Raw genomic sequence first — 20,191 nt, 5'->3', positions numbered from 1 at the left:
GTCTCCCACGTGGATGCAGAGGCCGATGCAGGGGCCCAAGCACTCGGCCGTCCTCTGCTGCTTTCCTAGATGCGTTAGCTGGGAGCTGGATCGGACGTGGAGCAGCCGGGACCTGAACCGGTGCCCACATGGGGTGCCGGCGTCCCAGGTGGTGGCTTTACCCACCGCCTTCGGGTATTCTAGTGTGTTCCCAGGTCTGCTTGAGTAATCAACCTCTCCTTTAAGACTGCCTGACCCTCTGCAGGCTCGGGAGGCGGAGCTATGTTGGACCAAAGCCTCTCTCAGGTTGTCTACAAAGGCAGACGGCTTTTCTCCAGGGCCCCGGTCCAGCCTAGACAGCTTGGAGTCTTCGATGGCCCTGGTCCCAGTCCTCCTGGTCCCCTGCTGGCTGCCACGTGGGATGCCCCGAGGGGCAGCCCTCCTCCCGGGGCTGACGAGGGCGTGAGCCCCACGTGCTGCTGGCTCCCAGAGCTCCCTGTTGCCGGCTGCTCGGTCCCCGTCAAGCATCGCCGTTGCCAGGCAAGCCCACAGGCTCGATCAAATGCCGGAGCCTCCTGTGGCTCTCGGGTCCTCTGAGAACCTGCCCACTTCTCCCTTTATCTGGCTGAGGCCCTGCGCCGAAAAAGGGACGTGGATGCGAAGAGGCTTCCCAAATCCTCGGGAAGTCTCCTGGGGTGGGAGAACAGGGCCGCGGTTGCGGGAGGCCCAGGGGGCGGCTGGGGCACCTCGGCAGGGCCGCCTCTGCACAGGAGGTGCCGGGCAAGGCAGGTGACCTGGTGGCCACAGTGGCTGGGAGAGCCGGATCCACCTGCCGAAGCCGACAGAGCCCGGGGTTAGTCCCAGGGCGAAAACCGCCTGGAGGCAGGGACTTGGGACCAGTGGAACCTTCTCCCGCGGCCACGTCCCACCCTCCACTTTGTATTCTGGCTGGGCTGTGGTGTGGGCAAGGACAGGCTTCGGGGTCAGAGGAGCCCCGTGCCAGCAACACCCTCCCAGCAGGTGCAAGCGGAGATGGCCTGGTCCCCACCAGAAACGGAAGGATGAGCTCCCTGGCTGTGGCGGCATCCTGGAGCCCACGGCGAGGGAGGGGCCGGCGGGGGAGGGGGCCGTGTGCCCAGAGCACTTGGCCCGCAGCAGGTGGACAGGTGCTGCGGGGGCGGGGGCGGGGGCAGGCTGTGGTCTGAGTCACCGCACATGAGGGAGCGCCTGCTGCTGCCCGCATGCGTGTTCTGGGTTCAGCTCCACCCCGGGCCTGGTCTGGCCTTGGCCCGAGAGGTATTTTCAGCCTCGCTCTTTCTGAAACAGTTCAGGGTGACCCTGAACCGTCCCCTGCCGGTCTCCAAGCCACACCCTGCCCAGGTGAGAGCCCTCTGGGCCACGGGGGTGAGGTGGGGACATAGGATGCCCGCAGTGCCCTTCTGTGGGTGAGGAGGGAGAGCCTGGCGCCCAGCGCTCTTCCCCACGCCCCCAAGGCCACGGCTGCCAGTCCTCCACCTGCCCCTGCCCCTGCCCCTGCCCCGTCCTCTCCCCCTCATGCCGCCTCCCTGCGGGCAGGCTCGGAGCCGCCCCCTCAGCCCCTGCAGTGGCACTTCCATGCTCCTGTCCCCAGGGCAGCTGCTCGGGGGCGGGCACTGCGGGTGGCTCAGGCATGTGTTGGCGGTGAGCTCAGTGCCCGGGGTAGACCAGGTGCCCCGCAAAGAACGCGCCTGAAGGACGGGATGCCAGCGCACTGTCCTGCACCCGGGACAGACAACGCCCCGGTGTGCGTCCTGAGCATACGGCTGGGAGCCACAGCGCCGTGCAGGGGCCGGAATGGCGCCTGCCCTGGGGGGCGTGGTGCCTGGGGGCGTGGGCCAGACCCCAGCACAGCTCCAGCCTCTCCGGGGTCCGCAGATCCCCCCCAGGGTGGTGGGTACAGCAGCACTGCCCCAGACAGCAGCACAGAGCTCTTGCCGCGTCTCCGTGGGGTGTGTGCACGCGCGCGTGTGTGCACAGGACCCAGACCCGGTCCCTTCACATAGCCAACTGCTTCTGGTCCAGGAAACCAGAGGGGCACTCAGTGTGTCCCATCTGAAGGCGGAGCTGGCCCGGGCCCCAGATGCCCCGTGCTCACTTTCTGCCTGGGCTGAGATGCCGGACACGGGCTGCTCCCTCACCCCCGGGCCCACGCCGGGCAGGGCCCCGTCCCCAGTCCTCAAGCTGCCGCCACCTCTATGGACCCCTCAGTTCTGGCTGAGTTTAAAGTGTTTTTCTCAAGTCTCATTCAAGTTCAAAGCCTTGAGCCAAGAATAGTGAGCACGCAGCGGGAGGGGCCTTCAGCCCGGGCGAGTCTGCCGGGAGGCGGGATCTGGGCCCTCTTGCCCACAGTGTCGCCCACGGAGAGGCCTCAGGACCTGGGACTCTCACAGGACGCACAGGCCCGCCCGCCACCAGGAAGTCCTCAGCCCAGTGTGGATGGTTGCTATGGAGACAGCGGCCTCCGGGCCAGCAGAGGCGCTCTGGCCGTTCTTGCTGCTGAGCGTGGAGCTCGTGGTCTCAGCGACCCAGTTCCCCTGGCACCACGACACGGGGGCCGCCACAGCCAGAACAAAAGGACGCTCGGGCCAGGCCTGCGGGTTCTCGGCGCAAGCCCAGGCTCAGGTGCTGTCGTCCCTCTGCTGTGACCGCAGTGTCCCCACGCCTCCGCCAGGCTGAGGCTCAGAGACGCAGCTGACGGACAGCCAGGGGCCCGGCACCAGGAGGCTTGTGCTGTGTGTGTGAGGCAGCGGCAGGCGTGTGCTGGGTGCATGGGTGCAGCGTCCCGGGGTGTGTGTGTGTATGTGTACCAGCAGGCGTGTGCTGGATGCATGTGGTGCAGCGTCCCGGGGTGTGTGTGTGTGTGTGTGTGAGTGCAGTGGCAGGCGTGTGCTGGGTGCATGTGGTGCAGTGTCCCGGGGTGTGTGTGTGTGTGTGTGTACCGGCAGGTGTGTGCTGGGTGCATGTGGTGCAGTGTCCCGGGGTGTGTGTGTGTGTGTGTACTGGCAGGTGTGTGCTGGAGTGCAGCATCCCGGGGTGTGTGTGTGTGTGTGTACCGGCAGGCGTGTGCTGGGTGCATGGGTGCAGTGTCCAGGGGTGTGTGTGTGTGTGTGTGCTGTGTGTGTGCGCACCCGGCAGGCGTGTGCTGGGTGCATGTGGTGCAGCATCCTGGTGTGTGTGTGTGTGTGTGTGTGTGTGTGTGGCGTGAGTATACGGCAGGCATGTGCTGGGTCCCTCTGGCCTGATCTGATGGTGTGTGTGTGTGTGCTGTGTGTGTGTGTCTGTGTGTGCCGTGTGTGTGTGTGTACCGGCAGGTGTGTGCCAGGTCCCTCTGGTCTGGTCTGATGGTGTGTCTGTGTGTGTGTACCGGCAGGTGTGTGCCGGGTCCCTCTGGTCTGGTCTGATGGTGTGTCTGTGTGTGTGTACCGGCAGGTGTGTGCCGGGTCCCTCTGGCCTGGTCTGATGGTGGCCGCATCCCTGACACCTCTGTGTAGCGAGGGCCTCTGCTCCAGCCACGCCTCATCACAGGCGCCTGCCCAGGGCTTATTTTTCTTCGGGGTTTAAGGCACCTGCTCAGACACAGCATTCGTGGGAGGCAGAAAGAACTTGCCCCGACGATGGCTCCGGAGGGCGCAGCCTGGCAGCACCCACAGAGGGGCGGGGTGGGGGCGGGGCTTAGGCGCATCCTGAGTCATGGCGGTCCGGGAGCCAGGGTTTGGTCCTCCCTCTTCCTGCAAAACCCACGTATATGACGCTGGTTCTTCTCAGACCAGCAGACAGGGGCCTGGCCAGGCTAGGCAGGACAGGGGCCGGCAGGCAGACCTGCAGCACAGGCGACCCCAGGACTCCCGGGCTTGGGGGGCGAGTCTGCCCCACATGGAAGCGGCAGTGCTGAGTGGCCGGAGGACAGAGCCATCCTGCCACTGTGGGACGAAGGCGTGCGGCCCAGGGGCCAGCCTGGGTCTCCCAGCGCGCCCGTCCTGCACTCGTAGCTTCTCTGTCCCAAGAGCTCGGCGCTGTGGCCCGGGCCTCTCCCCGGCGCCTATGCCAGCAACAAACGCACGCTCGGTGATGGAGCAGGCCTCTGTGGTCCGAGCGCCCGCCCGGGCCGGCGAGGCAGCCACACGCACGTGTGGACGGAGGGCGTGTGCATGCCAGCTGTCAACCTCACAGCCAGCCCCACCTGCCCACCCCCGCGGCCTCGGCCACCCCCCACCCGCCTCCCGGGGCCCTGGCTCCAGTGCGGCCCCCAGTTCTCCTGGCGAGGCTGATGCTGCCTCAGCCGCTTTGAGAGGCAGGAAGAAAACGGACAGACATGGCACACTTGACAGTTTTATGATGGAGACCGACAGTGCAGCGCTCTGAGCGTGGCTGACAGTCGGCACTCGGGGCCGCCCCCACCCCAGGCGCCAGACGCCCTGGAGCGGCCTCCAGCACACACACGGCCTCCAGGTGAAGGCGTGGGCTCCGGGGGACAGTGCAGTGTCAAACACAAGGTCAGGCGCCCAGGGACGCGTGGGACACGCGGGCGACACGCCACCCTGCTAAGGTGACAGCGGAGCTGCGTGGAAGACGTCGCGCGGGCGTCCTCACTCATCAGCACAAGGTCCTACGGTGACACCCGCCCGGCAGGGACCGGCCAGAGGACTGGCCTGCAACCCACCTGCAGGGGAGGAAGAGGATGGAGACCCCCCACGGGCCGGGGCCTCTCCCGCACTCCGCTGCCCACCTCTGCTCACGCAGCAACCGCAGCTGCGGCCCTGGCGCACGGAGCCACGCTGGGCCAAGTCCATCTTCTCCCCCAGAACGCACTCTGCCCCCTGGGGCCGGCGGCCACCCCGGCCACGCACCGCCGGGTCACACCGGCTCCTCCCGCGCCCCTGGCTCTCAGCAGGTGCCCTCCCCAGGCCGCGAGAGCCCTCGGCATAGCTACCAAACACAGTAAAAAAAAAAATACAAAAGTTATTTTCTCCTTTTGTTGCTATTTACTTGTGACAACATTTGTTAAAAATAGGACTTCTGGCTTTGAGAAGGGGTCATTGGCTTCGTATGGAAAAATAAACTCTACTGAATACAGTCAACGCGCCCCACCGCCGCCAGGGGCTCTTGGCTTCCGCACTTCCGGGGACAATCAGGGCCGGCTTCCAGGAGGCAGGCACTGCTCCCCGCACCCAGGGCTGCAGGGGAAGGGTAGGGAATGGCAAGGCTCGCACGGTGTCTCGGACGGGGACCAGGGGAGTGGGATGGCGCGTGTGCTCACAGGGTGGCCCAGGTCCCCTGAGGCTGTGGGATGTCCCCTGCCTGCTCCCAAGCCCTGCTGCTGCTGGGCAGGCGGCCGGGCGGGGCGGGCCGGGGCGGGGCGGGCTTCCACGTCCGGGATCCTGACCACAGGAGCTCCATGAATGGGAGGAGACAGGATACATACAAACAGTAAAATGTTTATTTTCTTAGAAAAAAAAAGTGAGGACGGGGGTTCAAAGTGATTGTGATCACACGGCCATCTGCGTGCGTCCAGGTGGAGCCCCCGGCGGCTGCGGGCTGCGGCCTGGGCCCAGACGCCCGGCCGAGGGACGCTGGCTGCCCGCCCCCGGGCCGCCTGCAGGAGCCATGTCCCACGCGCCTTTCACCCAAGGCAGTTTCTCCGCTTCTCCCGGGCAGACGCGGGGCTCACCCGGCAACCAGGCCCCGGCCTAACCCCAGCACTGCCGGGAGAAGCCCGGCTCCAGCTCCGCTGTCCCAGCCCACTCGCAGACGGGGAGGAGGGGCGAGCGGCGGCGGGCGGGCGGGCGGGCAGGAGGGCGACGCTTGCCTGGGGAGCGGAGCCAGAGGGGGAGAAGTGTGCTGGGGGCGCGGCGGCCTCACCCGCAGGAGAGCACGCACCCGCAGCGGCCGGGCGGAGCTGCACGTGGGAGGAGCCGCGCGCGTGAGCGTGAGCTAGCAGCAAGGAGGGAAGCCGGGCAGCGGTGGGCGCCGTGTGCGGAGCAGTGTCCCTGCAAGTCCGCGAGGGGACACCGAAGTCTGACGGGGCGGACGACACGGAGCGGTCTCCTTTTGCTATAATGCTGTTTGCCGGAGAGAACCGATCTCTGCACAGATTTCCACGGGGTGCAACCTATTTACACAGTAGTCGCTGCTCCCGGTCCGGGCGGCGTGGCCGGTGCTATGTGACGTCCTCCTCTTCCGAACAGTAATCGCGACCCTTGGGGCAAACGGAGAGAAGAGAGACGGGTGAGCGCGAGGCTGGAAACGAGGCCTGGGCAGGAGCCGGGGTCCCCGGCTGCCGGGCCCCGAGCGCGCAGGTGGACCTCTGCGCTGGACATCCCAGGCTCGGAGATTCCGCCAGGCCCTGGCGCTGTGCCGGCCCCAGCTCCAGCAGCGGGTGCACTAGGACTCTGCCCTTCCCCAGGAAGGCGCCATGCGGACAGCGGCCCCTTCGGAGCAAGAGCGAGGCACCTGCAGCGGCTCAACACCGGCGGCTCGGCCCCGTGCCGGGAACTCGGGTTCGCGAGGGGAGACGCGTACTCGGATGTAAGCAGACTGATCGGGAGCAAACACGGGCGCGCTGAGCAGGACCACACCTGGCCCTGCGGCCGCCCTGGCCGCCAGGCCACACCTGCCGTGAGGACCCAGCTCCTGTCACAGACGGCGCCGCCCCGGGTCCCTGCGGAGTGCACCCCCCTGTGAGAGCACACGGCACAGGCACGCCCCGCCGCGGCCTGGCCTTGAGGCAGAGCAGGGCGCGAGGGACCGGCAGCTGCACGCACACTCGTTTTGCACGTGGCTGCTTGCCCAGGGCACCGCGCACGCTGTCACAGCACACGTGTGCCACAGACGCTTCACGCCACACTGGCGTGTGTCACCACGGTGAGCACCGGCCCCTGGGGGCTCTTCAGAGGAGCCTCCTCCTCTCCTACACCTACCTCCAGGCCGTGCCGGCCTCCCGGGCTGCTCGGGGCTCCAGCAGCGACGCTAAGGCCCTGAGGGAGCAGCGCCAGGCTCCAGGGAGTCAGCAAACCCTGGAGTGACGCTTCCACACGCAGGATACGCGGTGCACTCTCATAAGCATGAATACTTGACACTTGCAGGAGATTGGAGACGCCCAAGGTCCGGCAAAGCGGAGGGGGTCTCGCGGCAGAAATGCGAATCTGAGGCAGTTTAGCCTAATGGTTAGGCTGGTGACCCGCATCCAGGGACCTGGATCTGACAGCCGCAGCTACTGCAGACCCAGGGGCGGGGGCGGGGCAGGTGGCGGGGACAGGGGTAGGGGGCAGGTGAGTGGGGGGGGCGGGGCAGGGGGCGGGGGCAGGGGTAGGGGGCAGGGGGCAGGGGTTTGGACTGAGTTCCTGGCTGGCAGCGGGAGGTCTCTCTGTCTTTCAAACAAAATGTTCCAGTTTCCTTATTTTTTTTTTTAAGGGAAAACTTTTTAATATTTTTTCTTTAACATTCAAGGTGCGCGTAAAAAGTTGTTTATGATTCCAAGGGGACACAGAGACAGGCAGGCATGGAGAGCTCCCCCTGCTGGTGCCGTGCGCAGGAACGCCCCCGTGGGCTCTACCCACATGGCTGCGCTCTCCCACCAACTTGCTCGGGGCCAGTGTTGTGGCACAGCGGGTCAGGCTGCCGCTGCAACACCAGCATCCGGTATGGGTGCTGGTTCGAGTCCCGGCTGCTCCGCTTCCCATCCAACTCCCTGCTAATGCACCTGGAAAAGCGTGGAGGATGGCCCAAGTGCTTGGCCCCTGCACCCACGTGGGAGACGGGGAAGAAGCTCCTGGCCCCTGGCTTAGGCCTGGCCCAGCCCTGGCTGTTGTGGCCTTCTGGGGAGTAAACCAGTGGACGGAAGATGTCTCTCTTTCATATAAATAAATAAATCCTTAAAAACCACCCAGGTGCTCAGCAGCAAACCATCATTAGAGCTGCAAACCCCGGCCACGACCAGCACTTCCGCGAGGTCGCGGGAGCCCGAGCCGGCTGCGCACAGCAAGCACCGGGGCGGGCGCCGAGGGGACGCCGGGATGCAGCTCCCGAGGGTCCCGAGGCTCCCGGTTTCCTCTCGGCAGGAAAAGCGGAAGTGACTGGAGCCGGGAAAGCTCCCGCGAGCCCTCCCTGTCCCCGTCCCCCCTCCCTGGGCCACCTGCAGGTGCAGACACCGCGATGGCACCCGGGGTGTGTGGAGCCGCGGGGCTGTGTCCACTCAGGAGACGGGGAGGGCGGCCTCAGTCAGTAACCACATCTAAATAACTGCTGTAGTGCCGCACCCACGCCGGCAAGGCGCCGTGTCTGACGCAGGCTGCATCCGACCCGTCTTCTGTATTTTCCTACCCCAAGAAACTGGCACAGCGCCAGGTCGTCCGCAGGTGCCGAATCGGCTGTTCTGACTGCGTTTGTGCCGCCGGCTCTGTTCTTTGGTCATCACTAACTTCCGCCAGCTCTCGGCACCGCGACTCTCCCTGGATCAGCGGTGCTGGGAGACAGCCAGGCTGAGCGCCTGCAGACGCTCGCCCCCTGCGTCCTGGCCTCGGGAGACGGAAGGATGTGCTTTTCCTTCTGTTCCGGAGAGGACACAGCCAGCTCTTCGAGGGTTTTTTTTAGGGAGTGAGAAGGCAAACCCAGACCACGGCCAGAGACACTCGATAAGCGCCCGCAGCAAAATCAAGGGAGGGCGGTTTAGGCTTTTGCAGGCTCAATTTTCTTTTAACTAATTTAAAGAAGAAAAGGGCATTTCCGGACAGTCCTGGGAGAGGAAGCCCTGTCACTCAGGCTCTCCTGGCACTGACGCAATCGCTCAGCACGCGTCTCTCAGGGGGTTTAATTTCAATCGGCCCTAGGAATCCAAGGAGTGGGCGTGATCAGCTCTGTGCTGGACTCGACCTAGGGTGCACTGGATGGTGAAAGCCGCGGAACTAATCCGGGAGGGTCCGACAGTTAACTCCAGCCACGCGTCCTGAGGGGAAGGTGACGCTCAGCCAAACACATCTGTCAAGACGGAGCACTCGGGGCCGGCGCTGTGGTACAGCGGGTAAAGGCGCCGCCTGCAGCGCCAGCATGCCTTATGGGTGCTGGTTCGAGTCCTGGCTGCTCCACTTCCAATCCAGCTCTCTGCTGTGGCCTGGGAAAGCAGTGGAAGATGGCCCAAGTCCTTGGGCCCCTGCACCCACCCTGGCTTCGGATCGGCACAGCTCCGGCTGTTGCAGCCATTTGGGGAGTGAACCAGCGGATGGAAGACCCCTCTCTCTCTTCCTCTCTCTGCCTCTCCTCTCTCTGTGTAACTTGGACTTTCAAATAAGTAAATAAAACTTAGAGAAAAACCAAAAGGAGCACTGAATTTCTGGAGGCTGGGGAGGGAACCAGGACCAAGAAGCAGGGCGGGCGCTCCCTGACGCCCGCGGCGGGCGGCTGCGACTTGAGGATGAGCGCACCAGCGTCAGCGCACTCCACAGGCTAGCGTGGAATCCACGGCGGCGCCTCCGCTCACCAGGCGACAGCCAGAGACAGACGCGGCTGCCGCCGCCAGCACTGCTCCGTGCACCCCGCGCGGTAGGGAGCAGCGAGCCTCCGTGAAGCGAGGGGATTCAATCCCAGACACGCTGCAGAGACCCCAGAGCCCGGCCCGGCTGTGCAGACGCTGTCCACAGAAGTGACTTAACGTTCAGGCTTCAGCTTGTACAGGTGCCTGCGGACTACTGAGCAGATGGCTCTGATGCCAAAAGAATGAGCGAGTGTGTGTGCCTGTGTGTGTGCCATGTGTGCATGTGTGTGCCATGTGTGCATGTGTGCGCATTCCTGGGTGTGCAATGTGTGCATGCGTGTGTGTATGCCATGGGTGCGTGTGTGTGCCGTGTGTGTGTGCATTCCTGGGTGTGCAATGTGTGCATGCGTGTGTGTATGCCATGGGTGTGTGTGCCATGTGTGCATGTGTGTGCATGTCTGTGTGTGCATGCACATGTGCGTGTGCGTGCAATGTGTGCATGTGTGCGCCATGTGTGCATGTGTGCGCATGCCTGGGTGCGCAATGCGTGCATGTGTGTGTATGTCATGCGTGTGCGTGCGTCATGTGTGCATGTGTGTGCGTGTCTGTGTGTGCATGCGTGTGTTCTTGTGTGTGCCATGTGTGCATGCATGTGTGCCTGTGTGTGTGCAATGTATGCATGTGTGTGTGTGCCTGTGTGTGTGCATGGTTCAAAGACATGGTCCACATCACAGTGGGATGAAATCACTCCTTTTAGGGGCCAGCGCTGTGGTGCAGCGGGTTCAAGACACAGCCTGCAGTGCCGACATCCCACATGGGCGCTGGTTTAAGTCCCGGCTGCTCCACTTCCGATCCAGCTCTCTGCTATGTCCTGGGAAAGCAGCAGAGGATGGCCCAAGTGCTTGGGTCCCTGCATCCACTTGGGAGACCAGGAAGAAGCGCCTGTCTTTGGCCTGGCCCAGCCCTGGCTGTTGGGGCCATTTGGGGAGTGAACTAGCAGACAGAAGATCTCTGTCTCTCTCTGCAACTTTCAAATAAATAAATCTTAAAAGAAAAAAAAGTTAAGGATTGCTCTAAAACAGGACGAGAACACGGCTTTCTGTAAGGCCTCCGCTGACTGACATGGCTTGAGAGCAGGTTCTCTTGGGACCTCGGGAGACCGGGCGAGACTCTGTGACCTAAAACGTGATGGGCAGGCAGATGCCTCACCGACAACCGCAACACCCCAGCCTTCAGCCGGGAACCGCCAGGCACTGAGCCACGCCCTGCCCGCGCCGCCACGCCCTGCCCACTCACTGAGCCACGCCCTGCCCACGCCGCCACGCCCTGCCCGCGCCGCCACACCCTGCCCACTCACTGAGCCACGCCCTGCCGCGCCACCACGCCCTGCCCACACGGGGCATTTGCTGCCCTTCTACTGGTGCCGCAGAAAACCCACGGGCAGTGTCTCGGGCCCAGGGCAGCGGGGGCTGCGGCTGAGAGAGGCGGACGGACCTGAGGCCTCCGTCACCCGCCGTGGGGCTCGCACAGGAGGGCTCAGGAGAAGAAGAGAAAACCTGGAACCGGGAGGAAGGCGGAGGCAGCCGCGATGGCCCGGCCAGAGCGCACTGAGCTCCGAACGCGGGACGCCCTCTGAGCAGGTCGTGGACGGCCACACGCAGGCTCCTAACCCCACCGTTACCAACCTACCCCTCTGTGGGGCTGTGCGAGGTCCCGCAGGCACACGGGCCCCCGCGGAGCCCCTCACCCCGTGCGCGTCTGACAGCCGGCACACGGCCCTCCGGGATCTAAGCTTCCACACAGGGCACCCTGCTGTCCTACTGATTCAACCTGCAAACCCACACACGGCCAGAGAGGCGACCTGGGGCTCAGCCGGAGCCGGAGCTGCTGTTCTCTGTTCTCTGCCCCTCAGGGAAGGCGGCCGAGCAGCCGGGGCCTCCGCACGCTTTCTGTACCGGGCAGGCGATGCCTCACCGCCACCACCCCGGGCCGGGGGAGATGCCCGCGGAGCTCGGGACGGCGCCGGGCGGCGTGGAAGGCTCCGGGACGCTTACCTTCTCGATCTTCTCATCCAGCATCCGGAAGAACTCCTGCTGGCTCTCCGAGATGTGCATGCTGGAACAGAGAGAGCAGTGAGGGCAGCGCCGCGGACGGGCCCTCGCGATCCCACCCGGCGGACGGCGTGCGTGCAGCCGCGGACGGGCCCTCGCGATCCCACCCGGCGGACGGCGTGCGTGCAGCCGCGGACGGGCCCTTGCGATCCCACCCGGCGGACGGCGTGCGTGCAGCCGCGGGGACTCGGCCGGGGACAGACGAGCAGCTGGACACGGCCCCTGACGCATTCGGCACCGACAGGTGAACGCCCGTCTCTGGAACCAAAACTGCCCCGGACGCGGCCAGAGGCAGGAAGCCGTACGTGTGCCACTTGGTGAAAGACTGGCCAGCAGGCAGGGCGGACAGCAGCGGGTGGGGAGGCCTAGGAAGAGCCACTGGACAGGGCACGGTGGCCCCAGTACCCGTGGCCCCCATGTCCCGGTGCGGCCGGGGGACGTGCTACCCAGTGCTCTCGGTGCCCGTCAGCTGCAGGGTCCTCATCCCGCGCCCCCAGGAGAGCCCGAGCTGCCCTGAAGCCTGGCCCGTGGCCCGTGCATGAAGCACAGACGGTTCTCATGGCCAGGCGTGCACACGAGTCCCGCTGTCACCAGCAGTGGCCGGCAGTGGCTGGTGGTGCCTGCCCGAGGCGTAGCTGCCGGAGCACCGTCTGGGGCGTGCTGTGGCCCAGAGCACAGGCTCACCGGGCCGTGGCCCATGGCTTCATTTCAGAGGAGCGCAGAGATCCGGACGGGGCAGACCTGGGATTTTCCCTCTGATGGACTCAGCTGCCCCGGCCCACCTGACTCCCAGCTGCGCCAATGCAGACCCCTTCCCACGTGACGGGGACGGGGCGTCCACACTGCTCTAGGAGGAGCCACCTGCTCTGGGAGGAGCGCCCCCCCGACGCCACCATTCGTCACTCCTTTCTGACGCAGGACCCGACGACTGAGCGGGGAGGGAGGACAGGGACTCGGGTATCAGAAAGGGACCCCTGAGCTTGGTATGATTTCATTCGCAAAGTATGGATGCCTGATGCCCCAACTCATTACATCAAAATGCTTATCACCAGGGCTGGCACTGTGGTGTGGCGGGTAAAGCCACCGTCTGGCTGGAGCATCCCATATGGGCTCCAGTTCAAGTCCCGGCTGCACCACTTCCAATCCAGCTCTCTGCTGTGGCCTGGGAAGGCAGTGGAAGATGGCCCAAGTGCTTGGGCTCCTGCACCCACGTGGGAGACCCGGAAGAGCTCCAGGCTCCTGGCTGTGGCCTGGCCCAGTGTTGGCCACTGTGGCCCTCTGGGGAGTGGACCAACAGGTGGAAGGTCAATCTCTCTCTGTAACTCTTTCAAAATCAATCTTTAAAAAAAATGTTTCGCCTAAGCCTGTACATTGGCATCTGGCTTAATACCAGAAGTCCAGGACCTGCTCCTTGGGCACGCTCTGCTCCCTGTGGCCGTGTGCACCACTGACACTCCCTGAGCTCATGCGTACCAAGGCTCTCAGCGTCCCGGGACCGGGACGACAACACCATGGACTCCAAGCATGAAAAGTCAAACTCATGCCTGTGGGCACACGGGCTCTGGGCTGAGAGATGCGTGCCTCTCCCTCTTAGTGACTTAAGATGACAAAGCCGCTACACGAGAAGGTCCTGGGCCACAGTCCCGACAGCCGAGCTGAAGGGTGGCGGGGCCGGGTCCCTCGGAGCCACAGACCCCGGAAATCAGCAGGTGCAGCAGGGCCGCTGTAGCCTCCTCTTCTCTCCCGAGAGCAGGGGCTCAACACACCTGGGAAAGAGGTCCTTCCCAGGGCGGGAGCAGGCGGACGCGGGCTGGGAGTGGGGGCCCGGAGACGCCGTGGGAGCAGCTCTCCCCCGCGTGGTCTCCGTGCACACTCCAGGTGCGCCGCCCTCCGCCTCTCCCTGGCCTGCCCCGGGGAGCCGCACGTGGGTCCTGCACATCTCTGGGTCTTCGCTTTCCTCCAGGGACTCCAGTCACACACACAGCCTGCGTGTTTGCTGGGAACCCCGAGCCGGCAGAGGCCAACACCTTCCCGGCCCCACGCAGACGGAATCCAGTTACCCCGGCCCACGCACGGCTCCCTCCACCTGGTCCTCATCGTTTTCCGCGGGACCTTGGCGAAGTGGACTCCCGCTTGCCCTGTTTTGTGACTGATTCCTGCAAGTGCTGCATGTGCGGCTCAGCTGCTAGTCGGTTAACTATCTTGTGTTTTAAAAAGATCACAGCAAACACCAAGCAGAAGCGGGTCCCCGCCAGCTGCCTGCGGCCGCCCTCCACGTGTACCCAGAGCCGCTGGTCCCTGGACCCCTCCCCTGAGGCCTCCTTCCACGTGTGGCCCCAGAGCCGCTGGTCCCTCGATCCCTCCCCTGAGGCCGCCCTCCGCATGTGGCCCCAGAGCCGCTGGTCCCTCGATCCCTCCCCTGAGGTCGCCCTCCGCGTGTGCCCCAGAGCCGCTGGTCCCTGGATCCCTCCCCTGCGGTTTTACTGTATCTCCAGGCAGCTATTTCTTCCCGCTGCACCACGTGCAGGCCTCGGGGGCGTCATCTCGCCTCGCTGCGGGGGCCCAGCTGGCACCGTGCGTGCGGCGCGCGGCACCTGTCACTCGCTGAGCCAGGCACCCCCAGTGTGCTGGGCGTGGAGGACCCAGGCTTCCTCTACTGCCAGCCCCGGCAGCTGGCATCTTCCGGTCCATCTCTCAGAACACGGAGGCTGAGACGTGGCTCGGCTGGCCGGGGCAGCAACCTGAGAGCGTGCTCCGTGCGCCACAGCCCCAGGTGCACCGAGCCTTCCTGGAGGAGCGGCCTGGCCCCCCCCCTGCCGGGAAGCCGCACCACGACCACATCACGGCGCACCTGCTGTCGGGAAGGCGAGATTCCTCTCGGACACCAGGAGGGTTTGCCAGCTGACTTCTGGGTGTGCTCACATACATGTACACACGTGGATTCACACTCACCAACACACACATCCATACATACCAAAACACAGACACGTGCACACACACAATCATACACAACACACACGTGCACACAATCATACACAACACACACGTGCACACACACATTCATACACAACACACACGTGCACACACACAATCATACACAACACACATGTGCACACACATTCATACATACCAAAATACAGACACGTGCACACACATTCATACACAACACATACATGCACATGCACACACACAGTCACATACATTCACACATGCATCTACACACAGCACACATACACACGCACACAGACACACACACAGATATACACACATACATACGCGCACACATACACACGCACACAGACACACACACAGATACATATACACACATACATACGCACACATATCTACACATGCGCACATACACATAGTTGCATACGTACACACACAGGCACACACATACACACAGATACCCAGATGCATACATACACAAACACACATACATATGCACACACACTGGTACACACACAGGTACACACATATATACACACACACAAGCACACACACATGCACACATACACATAGTTGCATACATACACACACAAGCACACACAGGTACACACATACACACAGATACACAAATGCATACACATACACACATACATATGCACACACACAAGCACACACAGACACACATGCACACAGACACACAGATACACAGATGCATACACATACATATGCACACACAGGTACACACAGACACACATGCACACAGACACACAGATACACAGATGCATACATACACACATATGCACACACACAGGTACACACACATGCACACAGATACACAGACACACAGATACACAGATGCATACATACACACACAAGCACACAGAGGTACACACATGCACACAGACACACAGATACACAGATGCATACACACATACATATGCACACACAAGCACACACAGGTACACACATGCACACACACAGACACACAGATGCATACACACACACACACACACACACATGTACCCGGGGGCCGAGTGCCCCCACCACCGGGCTGAGCCAGCTCGAGGCTCTCACGGCTCCCTTACTTTCACAGGCGCAGTGAACCGTGCGTGCGGGGTCATCGTCCGGCCTCCCGTACCCCTGATGGTGCGGAGATGCCTGGGGGCTGTGTGCACCCAGAGCAGGGCAGACGCTCCCGGCAGAGGGCGCTCCCTCCTGGTTTCTCCGGCCTGTGCCCGTACACTTGCGTACACTCTGCCTGGATCTCCCTGGTCCGCATTTCACACACATGAGAGCAGGTGAGGCACGGCCCGGTCCCTCTGCACCCCTGCCCCCTGGCTGTGGGCACCTGCGGGCACTCGGTTCCCACCACAAGGACAGGTCTCCGTCTCGTTGCCCGTGAGTTTTCTGATGGACTTTTGGGTTTCAGCAGCTCCTGACACAAGATGGCTGCAGGCCTGGGGGGGGGGGCAGCTGCCTGGTTGGGGGGTGGCCTCGGTGCAGTCTCCCCAGGTGGGGCAAGTCCTCTGTGCCAGCGTCCGTCTCCCCCGGCAGGGCTGCAGGTGCTGCCCACGTCCTGGGGAACCCTGGCATTGGCCGACTTCTAACCTCCCCCCGTCTCACAGCACGAAAAGGTGGGAGCGCCATTCCACTCCCATCTCATGCTTCCAAGCGGGCGCTCACGTCTGCAGCCTGCCCCCTCCTCCTCCGGTGGCCCCGTCTCACAAGTGAGTCACACAATGACTTCGGAATCCCACCACCGCCTAGGACTTGACTGCCAGCGTCTCCCCGGTTCCGCGGCCTTCTACTGTGCGTTGCATGAACAAAGTTCGTGATTTAGTGCACGCATATTAACGACCGATTTCCCGGAGGGAACGCCACCTGTGTCTCGCTCAAGATCGACCCCTGCCCCACTAAGGTGAAGCCCCCCCACCCCCGCCCGCGGCATCGTCAGCTCCACCGGGAACTGTGGATCCGTGTGCCGCTCCCTCCGGTTCTGATCCAGCAAACCAGATGACCCCGGGCGAGGAAGCCTGGGCGCCTGGGCGAGGCTGGACCACGTGCCGGCAGGCACACACTCAGCTTTGGAACAGCACAAGGGAACTGGACTGGAACTCACTTTGCTCGGGGCTGGTGGACTAATCCCGGGACCTCTTTGTTCGTTTTGAGTCTTATGTTTGAGCTGGCGCTTTTCTCCTGCAACAGATAAGAACACACATGTGAAACACAGGTCAGGAATGCGACTGAGCCACAGAGGGCTTCGCTGCGGGGTGGTCAGAGCTGCAGGGCCCCCCAGGACCGGCAGAACCTTCACAGGGGTGTCCTTGCCAACAGAGAACGGCTTTAACTGGCACGCCTCTGCTTGGAGGTCGACGCACAGCCGCTATAAAGCCAACAGCAGGAGAAGGTTCTAGGGTCAGAGCGGCCGGCAGTTCCGGTTCCGCCGCAGCCATCGGCCCGGAGCCAGCTCCCCTGACCCCGGGACACCCTCTGTGTAAGACAACAGCCGTGACTGCGACGTGACGTGACGTGACATTTGCACAGGGCCACAGCCACGGCAGACTCAAAATAGAGCAATATTTACAGCCTACAGCAAGCACGGGGCTGAACGGGAAAATGCAACACGGGCGTGTGTTTACGAAGCACTCGTGGGCCTCCGTAGCCCGGGGCTCCTGTTCCCGGGGTCCCAGCCGCCTGGGGAGCAGCCGTGCGACCTCAGCGCGCTGTGAGCGTCCTGTCTCCACTGGACACTGCTGCGGTCCTCACGTGGGCAGGGGCAGAGCCCACGGTGCCTCGGCGCTCGCGGGGGAGTGCACTTCCCAAGGGGAAGAGGGACTTCTCGGGAGCACGAGGCCTTCCGGAGGTTTGCGGAACCAGCCGTGGAACCTCTGTGCGCTAAAATAAACGAGCTTCTAACGCCTCTTCCCCACGCACTTCTTAAGTGCCCCTGTGCACCCAGGGAGCCTGGGACGTGGCCGCGCCCAGGGCCCCACTCGCGGAGGCTGTGGCCAGGCGACGTGGGCAGCAGACTGGGGAGCGGTGAAGCACCCGCTCGCCACGGCCACCACACGCACACCCACGTGTGAGACACGGTCCATGCATGCGCTCCCCCCACGCCGGCCGCTGGCCTCACCTGCCTCCCCGGCCACTGAACAGCAGGAGGCACTCACGACCAGGGAGCGCGCATCGTGGAGCTGGCCAGGTCGGGGGACGACGGGTGGGCGCCCCGGCTTTGCAGTGGGTGGCAGAGCACCGGGAGGAGGGTGTGGTGTCACGAGGGCCCCTTTGTCTTTAGAAACCAGAGATGGAAACGGCCCAGTGCAGGGCTGAAGACGAGCGCGCCCCCGGTGGGCCCTTCTCTCTCCCGCACCTCCGTGCCCCGTGCTAGGCTCCCCACGAGGGTGTGGAGGGCGTGTGTGGCCCCCGGAACACACGCAAGGTGCAGGGCACTGCTCATGCTTGCTGTCTCCTACGCTGCACCCTCCCCCCACCCACAAGGACCCACGAGCGGGCTCCCCACAGAGGGCCAGGCCGGGCGGGAGGGAGAGCAGCCGCGGCACCCCAGCTTAGCGAGAGGACAATGACCACAGAGCGCTCGCTCCCCACGACACGTTCCCCGCATAGCCACAGGTGACCACGTGTCACACATGTGGCGGACTCCCGCAGAGCACGGGTCTCCCCAGTGATGGGCACGGGTGGCAGTGGGTCTTCCAAAGTCACCAAAAACGCCCGTCCGCCTTCGATCCCATTGCCCACAGGCCCAGGGAGCCCTGGGCGGGTGCACGGTGCTGCTCACAGAGCCACCTCCCCAGCCTCCCTGAGACCCGCCCCCCACGAGCCCACTTTACAGACGGGGAAGCCGAGGCAGGGTGAGGCCAGGCGCTTACCCAGCGATCACACGGCCCCAAGCCGGCAGTGCTACGAGCAGCCGTTCTCAAAGTCTCTCTGCCTGTGCTCTCCAGACCTGGGCACTCACACGCACCGGAGTCACTGCCCGTCTCGTCAGAACACTCCCGACCGATGCTGGCGGCTCACGTTGCTGGCTGCAAGTTTTCCAAAATTCTACCTTCCCTGTTCACAATTTCGATTTAGGGGCCAGCGCTGTGGCACTGCGGGTTGAGCCGTCCCTTGCAGCTCCGGCATCCCAGCCTGGAGCGCCAGTTCAAATCCTGCCTGCTCTGCTCCAATCCAGCTCGCGGCTGCTGCACCTGGGAAAGCAGCGGGTGACGGCACAGGGGCCTGTGCCCTGCACCACGTGGGAGACCTGGATGGAGCTGCTGGCTTCAGCCTGCCCAGACCTGGCTGTTGCGGCCACTGAACCCGTCTCTGCCTTTCAAGTCGTCAGTCCTTCGAAACAAACACTGTCAACTGCCAAACAGTTGCCACTGCCAAACACTGCCCCGGTCTCAAGATCCCAATCCGTCTGCCAGGCGTGTTTGTGAAGGCAGAGCTGGTGGCAGTGAGGCCGTCCGCCGGCTCAGCTCGCGAGGCGTCACCGCGTGGGCTTCTCCTCGCGAGGCCCTCACACAGGCGTCTGTGCCCTCCGCCGCCCCCAAGCCGCAGGAGCTAACACATGAACAAGGCTTCGGCTCCATCCAGGGCCTTCGGAAGTGCCCACGGATCTGTCAGTCTAGCCTGGGTCCATGGTGGAGACGCCACACCAGCGGCCTTCCAGGCTGGCTGCCTCTGCCCGGACGTAGGGTCAGCACTGCCAGGGTCGCCGACGCTGCCCTGGTGCCACCCGCACGTCAACACGGGGACAAGCAGACACTCAGGACCACCCAGAACACAGCCTCGGGAACCTGAGAAGCTCAGGTCTGCCCCGTGGGGGCAGGGGCCTGAGGACGTGGCCATCTTCCACTGCCCTCCCAGGCCACAGCAGGGAGCTGGATCAGAGAGGAGCAGCCGGGACTCAAACTGGCGCCCATGCGGGGTGCCGGGCCTGCAGGCGGCGGGTTTACCCGCCAGGCCACGGCCCCACAGCCCAGCTTTCACACGGCTCCATCACCCCTCGGTCTCCTTAGGACACCGCAGTGGCTCCCAGCACGGCCCCAGATCTGCCTTCTCCCCCGAGTCCACCTTTCCCAGCCCCACGCTGGGCCACGTTTCTGAGGCGTGCGCAGGTTGAAGCACACAGTGGGATGTCACGTATGGCACCTGCTAAGCGACGGGCACACCAGGGATCCCTCGCTCCTCCACACCTGGTGGTTGGCCAAGTGTTGCCCACAGTGGTGGCAGCAGCCTGTGCGTTCAACAGGGCTGGCTGGTGCCTGTCTCTCCAGGCCGCTCCCATCAGCACTCGGTACCGCTGCTGTCATGGGTGGCAGAGGACAGGCGCTCTGCTGGCTATATTGACTTGTCCTGGGGAAACTCAGCACACAAGAACCGGCCAACAAAGGCAGGAGGGGCCGAGGGGCTGGGGAAGAAGGGCGGATCCAGGCTGGCACAGGAGCCCGGGGGGCAGCCCCGAGCCTCCAGCCAGAACAGGTGGGCCGGGGCACGCCCACCTTTCGCAGGGAATAGCGAGGTCCCAGGCATCAGGTGAGACACAGCCCAGGCCCCCGCACCCTCGGCAGACCGGCCTGGCTTGGTTCATCCCGTAGTAGCAGCTGTCGAGGGTCTCGGGGTCACCTGGGGGCGAGGCGCG

General features: G+C 63.9%; 1 protein-coding gene across 3 annotated transcripts in view; it reads right to left on the bottom strand.

Annotated features, from left to right (window-relative positions):
• Positions 1–4,980: 4,980 nt before the first annotated feature.
• The window catches only part of C13H1orf21 (chromosome 13 C1orf21 homolog), a 143,259-nt gene continuing 128,048 nt past the window's right edge, over positions 4,981–20,191 (bottom strand). For all 3 annotated transcript variants that reach the window (XM_070055036.1, XM_070055038.1, XM_070055037.1), the window contains exons 4-6: positions 16,664–16,740; positions 11,539–11,599; positions 4,981–6,214 (exon numbers count right to left, since the gene is read on the bottom strand). In XM_070055036.1, the coding sequence (XP_069911137.1) occupies positions 6,176–6,214; positions 11,539–11,599; positions 16,664–16,740 (177 nt within the window). In that variant the 3' untranslated portion in view covers positions 4,981–6,175. The remainder of the gene's footprint in view (positions 6,215–11,538; positions 11,600–16,663; positions 16,741–20,191) is intronic.

The sequence above is a fragment of the Oryctolagus cuniculus genome, chromosome 13, assembly GCF_964237555.1.
Source record: "Oryctolagus cuniculus chromosome 13, mOryCun1.1, whole genome shotgun sequence".
In the NCBI taxonomy this organism is placed as follows: Eukaryota; Metazoa; Chordata; class Mammalia; order Lagomorpha; family Leporidae; genus Oryctolagus; species Oryctolagus cuniculus.
Note: the sequence above shows the minus strand (reverse complement) of the source record. Positions and strands in the feature narration are given on the sequence as shown.